The sequence below is a fragment of the Procambarus clarkii genome, chromosome 60, assembly GCF_040958095.1.
Source record: "Procambarus clarkii isolate CNS0578487 chromosome 60, FALCON_Pclarkii_2.0, whole genome shotgun sequence".
NCBI lineage: Eukaryota > Metazoa > Arthropoda > Malacostraca > Decapoda > Cambaridae > Procambarus > Procambarus clarkii.
This window is the reverse complement of record NC_091209.1, coordinates 12,585,727-12,593,400: the sequence shown is the minus strand read 5'-3', so window position 1 is coordinate 12,593,400 and position 7,674 is coordinate 12,585,727. Positions and strand designations below refer to the sequence as shown.

Below are 7,674 nucleotides of genomic sequence, written 5' to 3'. Positions count from 1 at the left end.
TCTGGGATGCTCTCGGACGCAGGTTCGAATCCTCGTCACGGCCCTTGTGGATTTGTTCAACACTTGTCATTTCTGATTAAAGTGGGAATTGCACAAACGTTTCAGCCAGATATAGCAAAAATTGTCATTAAAAAGGTGTCAAGCCTCAGGACAAAGCACTAAAAGTGATTGAATTGTCGTAAATAAATGTTAATTTTGAACTGTAGTAATTGTTGTACAATGTATTTGTTCCTGTTGCATAGAAATCTATGTTGCCTTATAAAATGTCGTACAGCATGGCTGGTGTACAGCATGGCTGGTGTACAGCATGGCTGGCGTACAGCATGGCTGGCGTACAGCATGGCTGGTGTACAGCATGGCTGGTGTACAGCATGGCTGGTGTACAGCATGGCTGGTGTACAGCATGGCTGGTGTACAGCATGGCTGGTGTACAGCATGGCTGGTGAACAGCATGGCTGGTGTACAGCATGGCTGGTGTACAGCATGGCTGGTGTACAGCATGGCTGGTGAACAGCATGGCTGGTGTACAGCATGGCTGGTGTACAGCATGGCTGGTGTACAGCATGGCTGGTGTACAGCATGGCTGGTGAACAGCATGGCTGGCGTACAGCATGGCTGGTGTACGGCATGGCTGGTGGACAGCATGGCTGGTGTACAGCATGGCTGGTGGACAGCATGGCTGGCGTACAGCATGGCTGGCGTACAACATGCCTGGTGTACAGCATGGCTGGTGGACAGCATGGCTGGTGTACAGCATGGCTGGTGGACAGCATGGCTGGTGTACAGCATGGCTGGTGTACAGCATGGCTGGTGTACAGCATGGCTGGCGTACAGCATGGCTGGCATACAGCATGGCTGGTGGACAGCATGGCTGGTGTACAGCATGGCTGGTGTACAGCATGGCTGACGTACAGCATGGCTGACGTACAGCATGGCTGACGTACAACATGCCTGACGTACAACATGCCTGGCGTACAGCATGGCTGACGTACAACATGCCTGACGTACAGCATGCCTGACGTACAGCATGCCTGGCGTACAGCATGCCTGACGTACAACATTCCTGACGTACAGCATGCCTGACGTACAACATTCCTGACGTACAGCATGCCTGACGTACATCATGCCTGACGTACAGCATGCCTGACGTACAGCATGCCTGACGTACAGCATGGCTGACGTACAGCATGCCTGACGTACAGCATGCCTGACGTACAGCATGCCTGACGTACAGCATGGCTGACGTACAGCATGCCTGACGTACAGCATGCCTGACGTACAGCATGCCTGGCGTACAACATGCCTGACGTACAGCATGCCTGACGTACAGCATGGCTGACGTACAGCATGCCTGACGTACAGCATGCCTGACGTACATCATGCCTGACGTACATCATGCCTGACGTACATCATGCCTGACGTACATCATGCCTGACGTACAGCATGCCTGACGTACAGCATGCCTGACGTACAGCATGCCTGACGTACAGCATGCCTGACGTACAGCATGTCTGACGTACAGCATGCCTGACGTACAGCATGCCTGACGTACAGCATGGCTGACGTACAGCATGCCTGACGTACAGCATGCCTGACGTACATCATGCCTGACGTACATCATGCCTGACGTACAGCATGCCTGACGTACAGCATGCCTGACGTACAACATGCCTGACGTACAGCATGCCTGACGTACAGCATGCCTGACGTACAGCATGCCTGACGTACAGCATGTCTGACGTACAGCATGCCTGACGTACAGCATGCCTGACGTACAGCATGCCTGACGTACAGCATGCCTGACGTACAACATGCCTGACGTACAGCATGCCTGACACCTGGTTGATGGGGTTCTGGGAGTTCTTCTACTCCCCAAGCCCGGCCCGAGGCCAGGCTCGACTTGTGAGAGTTTGGTCCACCAGGCTGTTGCTTGGAGCGGCCCGCAGGGCCACGTACCCACCACAGCCCGGCTGATCCGGAACTTCGTACAGCATGCCTGACGTACAGCATGACGGCTCCCTGATCCTCGCTACACGAAACATATATCAGACCAAATAATACCTAACTGCTTGCCAACTGACCCTCGAACCATCACAACCGGTTTTGGTCAGGGTGTTTCGGGTCCACTAACGAATGAACCAGCAACAGCAGGGAGAATAGAGGCAATTGCTCATCTGCGAGCCGTAACGAGGTAATTACTAAAAGCTAATTGTCGACAGCGAATAATAGAACAGCACGCTCTCGACAGCAGAGAGTAATGACCACTACGGATTAGTTAATAGCAAGCAGTAACGAACGAGTTCCCAACAACAAGCAGTAACGAGCCAGTTCCCAACAGCAAGCAGTAACGAGCCAGTTCCCAACAGCAGGCAGTAACGAGCCAGTTCCCAACAGCAAGCAGTAACGAGGCAGTTCCTAACAGCAAGCAGTAACGAGCCAGTTCCCAACAGCAAGCAGTAACGAGGCAGTTCCTAACAGCAAGCAGTAACGAGGCAGTTCCCAACAGCAAGCAGTAACGAACGAGTTCCCAACAGCAAGCAGTAACGAGCCAGTTCCTAACAGCAAGCAGTAACGAGCCAGTTCCCAACAGCAAGCAGTAACGAGCCAGTTCCCAATAGCAAGCAGTAACGAGCCAGTTCCCAACAGCAAGCAGTAACGAGCCTGTTCCCAACAGCAAGCAGTAACGAGCCTGTTCCCAACAACAAGCAGTAACGAGCCTGTTCCCAACAGCAAGCAGTAACGAGCCTGTTCCCAACAGCAAGCAGTAACGAGCCTGTTCCCAACAGCAAGCAGTAACGAGCCAGTTCCCAACAGCAAGCAGTAACGAGCCAGTTCCCAACAGCAAGCAGTAACGAGCCAGTTCCCAACAGCAAGCAGTAACGAGGCAGTTCCCAACAGCAAGCATTAACGAGCCAGTTCCCAACAGCAAGCAGTAACGAGGCAGTTCCTAAAAGCCAGCAATAAAGAGTGAGAAGCAAGCAGTAACGAGCCAATTATCGACAACTGTCCCAGGCAGGGGTTAACAACCCACGACACTCAATTAGAACGACGACGACACGAACATCTGAGACAACAATCCTATTTTTACCAGCCAATAACAGCTATTACATCGTGATAACATCCAAACGACCCCACATCAACACTGTTATGTGCCACCAGTTTCAGTGTGCAGATTACAACCCCCAACAACTCTCTCTCTCCACGAATGCTACGCAGATTTGTATAGGATAACAATCCTGCAAACTGGAGGAAGCTGGAAGATACCAGGCGGCCCTGATATCTTCTCTGCCTCCTCCTCCTCCTCCTCCACCTCCTCGCAAGTGCCAGATCAGATAACGTGGGAGTTGTCTTAACAACGCAACTAGCCACAAGCTCCCGATTTATTGCTGAAGCTGTGAAGTTCTTAATGACTATATGCATGTCTCGTTACCTTCGTCCCAATCTCACTGGCTTGGTGCCTCTCGTTAGCTTGGTGCCTCTCGTTAGCTTGGAAATGAGGACATGAGTGGAAGCTGCTAACGCAGTTGGGTACAAGCAAATGCTTGTACCCTGTACGGGTGCATAGTCAGCAAGTAGCATGCAGTGAAAGAAGTAGTTGTGGAAGCCACCTCCATCCACAGCTTTAAGGACAGACTCGACAGAGAACGTGAATGACATGATACTTTAGCTCAAACACAGCAGGTACAACAGGGATATAATAGGCAAGGAAGGGGGGTGTGAAGAGCTGGATCTCGACACCTTCTGTCTTAGTAGCAGTGAAAAACTGATAGGTAAGTACTACCCCTCCCCCTCCTCACCATCACCACAACCACCATCACCACCACCACTACCACCATCATTTCTCTTCCCTCCACCATTCCTAAGTCACTGTCACATTTCAGCAGGAACTCTTCCAACACAGCAGCAGCTCCCTTCTACAGCACCACCACGCCCCCAGCACCACCACGCCCCCAGCACCACCACCACGCCCTCGCCAGCACCACGCCCCCAGCACCACCACCACGCCCCCACCACCACCACCACGCCCCCACCACCACCACCACGCCCCCACCACCACCACCACGCCCCCACCACCACCACGCCCCCAGCACCACGCCCTCACCTCCCCCGCTACGCTCCACTAACTATCACCCGAGGCATCAACAGGGTTCGCGTGGTTGTATATATTAACAAAAACTGGTCAAGGCGGTCTCCGTTTGTGGTCTTTGACAAACTGTGGCCAAAACATGTGGTCCCCGTCCGTGGCTAGAGTCCCGTCCGTGGCTAGAGTCCTGTCTAATGGACGGCTGGTGTGGGACAGATACACCTGTCTTATTAGAGACAAACACACACACACACAAACACACACACACACACACACACACACACACACACACACACACACACACACACACACAGACACACACACACACACACACACACACACACACACACACACACACACACACACACACACACACACACACACACATATATATATACGACCTACAGTGGAAACAAGCCTCTCTTCCAATAAGACTTGGAGGCCCTCGGGAGTTCAAACAACAACGCAAATCGCTGTACCAGCCTTCCTGTTCTCCTCCTCAGCATCCGACAACCTTGTGACGGAAATTCTACCCGCCTACTTACATCAGCTGGCAGGCGTACACGATCTCAGTTTGATACATTGTGCCACCGAGTGGGCCTCTCGTGCAGGCCCATCACCTCAACTACCACCATGAATAGCCCACAAGCAATCCAGCTGGGATGGCCCCATTGTAGACCAAGTTGCTGCAGAGTGCCTGGGTGTTGCAACAACACAACACGACATTGCTCGCCTCACAGCAGTAGCAGCCCCACATGCAGGGGATTTCCTGTTAGCAACCCCAATGTCGGCAACTGGCACGCGTCTCACACTACACGCCCTCCAAATTGCGGTGGCCCTCCGCCTTGCTGTCCCAATCAAGACGAAATAAAGGTACATCTGTGGCGAGGTGGTGACCGACAGGTACGGCCACCATGGCCCACTCTGGCAAAGCACAGGGGGATGGCACTCAAGGCACAGTGAAGTTAACATCATCAAAAGGAGCCTCACCACAGCTGGATGCCCAGCTGAGAGGGAATCCCGATACCTAACTCCCCATAACTCTGCTGCTCTTATTGGTCGCCCAGATCGTATCACAGTGAACCCCTGGAAGAATGCCAAGCAATTGGTGTTCTACTACACGTGTGTATCAACCCTGGCTAACACCTACATTGACCTCAGTGTTGCACAACCAGGTGGCGCTGCCACTCACAGGGAATTAGCCAAATCCCGTAACTACAGAGAACTGGATCACCACTACGTTTTTGTCCCCATTGCTTCTGAGACACTCGGCACCTGGAATAAGAGTGCTACCAGTTTGTTAAGGAAATGGGTTCTAGGCTAATTGAAACAACAAAAGACCCTTATATATATATATATATATATATATATATATATATATATATATGTATATATATATATATATATATATATATATATAAATATATATATATATATATATATATATATATATATATATATATATATATATATATATATAAATATATATATATATATATATATATATATATATATATATATATATATATATATATATATATAATTAATGAAATTATTTAAAAATTAAATTAAATACAGTATATATAACTCAAATATTCTTATTAATTTCACCAATCAGCAACAAAACTTAAATCACTTAAACACTTATAAAATAAAATTAGAAATATGTTTTTATTCATTCATGTCATTTCCTAATTGGTCAGAGGCGTTGGCCAATGACAAACAAGTTGAGAATTCTTCTAGCGTTATGATTGGACACGACAGCAAGGGTAGCAAGAAGGTGTGAGATGTCTTCTCCTGTAATCAGTGTTGCACTCCAATCAATGTTGCAGGCCAATCAGTGTTGTAGGCCAATCAGTGATGAATCTTGCAGTAATTTGATGCATTTATGCAACCGTAATTGCTGGTTCGTATTTTAAAGCCTGAAATGATCATTTCGTAACCGTGTGTGAAATTAAAATCTCGAAGCAGCTTAAATTATAATTTCGAACAGTGGCTTAAGTTATAATTTCGAACAGTGGCTTAGATTATTATTTCGAACAGTGGCTTAAATTATAGTTTCGTACAGTGGCTTAGATTATTATTTCGAACAATGGCTTAAATTATTATTTCGAACAGTGGCTTAAATTATTATTTCGAACAGTGGCTTAAATTATAATTTCGTACAGTGGCTTAAATTATTATTTCGAACATTGGCTTATATTATTATTTCGAACAATAGCTTAAATGATAATTTCGAACAGTGGCTTAAATTATAATTTCGAACAGTGGCTTAAATTATAATTTCGAACAGTGGCTTAAATTATAATTTCCAACAGATCTCTCATTTATATGGTTGTTTAGATGAGTGCCTGTCTGTCTGTCTGTCTTTTTCTTTCTGTTTGTCTGTTCTTGTCTTTTATGTCTGTCTTGTGCGCTCCTGTCTTTGTCTCTGTCCTTTTCTTTTCCTTTTTCCACCTCTTTAAAATGTCTCTCCCTCTATCCTCTCTGTCCTTTTCTTCTGTCTCATCCCGTCCACACACAGGATGGGAAAGACTCGTCACTTTTCCACAATAGATGGAAGCGGTGTTAGACCATTCGTTCCCTCTTTCTACTCTCTCCCTCTCCCTACACTCTTCCCTCCCTTCTCCCTCCCGTCATCTCTTGGCTTCCCTCTTCCTCTGCCTGTCTGCTTTCATTCCTCTCTCCGCCTCTCCTTCCCCGTTCCTATTTAATCCCTCACATTTCCTCCTTTTCACAAGTTTTCCCTCCTATCTCATTCCTCTTTCTCCTCCTCCTCCTCCCTTAAAGATAATACACAAAAAATATTGTTTAATGCAATTTGTATTATTACTGGTGTAATTAAGAAAATAATAATTAGTAATTAATAATAATTCGAATTCAAAATATATATGTATGGATGTTGGCAGGCAGTAGTGTGTGTATATATATATATATATATATATATATATATATATATATATATATATATATATATATATATATATATATATATAGTCATGAATTACCCTCACGTCCGGGTCATTGATTTCTCCTCTGCCTCTGTTCCTTCTCTTATCGGCCTCTCGCTATTCCTACTTCTTTCCTTAATAAGGTCAATGACTTTGTTTTCTTTTCCTTTTTACACCACATCTTTTTTCTCATCACTCTTGCCAGTTTCTCTTTGATTTTTCCTTCCAGAGTGAACCATATAATTTTATATCATTATAGGATATATATGTGAGTGTTATTTTACCGCCTGTCATCTTAGCATTGAACTACCTCCCTCATAATGATGGCTGTCAGTCTGTGTCATGTCTATTGGGGGCTGTCAGGCTGTGTCATGTCTATTGGTGGCTGTCAGACTCTACTGTAATGTCTAATGATGACTGTTATGGGGTATGGGGATCCAATACCGCTTACAGAATGGGTATGGGGTCCACTACCATTCACAGGATGAGTATGGGGTCCACTACCACTCACAGGATGGGTATGGGGTCCACTACCACTCACTGGATGGGTATGGGGTCCACTACCACTCACAGAATGGGTATGGGGTCCAACACCACTCACAGGAAGGGTATGGGGTCCAATACCACTCACAGGATGAG

At 47.0% G+C, this 7,674-nt stretch overlaps 1 protein-coding gene across 1 annotated transcript; it reads right to left on the bottom strand.

The window, feature by feature from the left end:
* Positions 1-256: 256 nt before the first annotated feature.
* Positions 257-1,378, bottom strand: LOC138353855 (keratin-associated protein 16-1-like). The gene has a single exon (XM_069307284.1). It carries the CDS (start codon positions 1,376-1,378, stop codon positions 257-259), a length of 1,122 nt encoding a protein of 373 aa, XP_069163385.1.
* Positions 1,379-7,674: the final 6,296 nt, after the last annotated feature.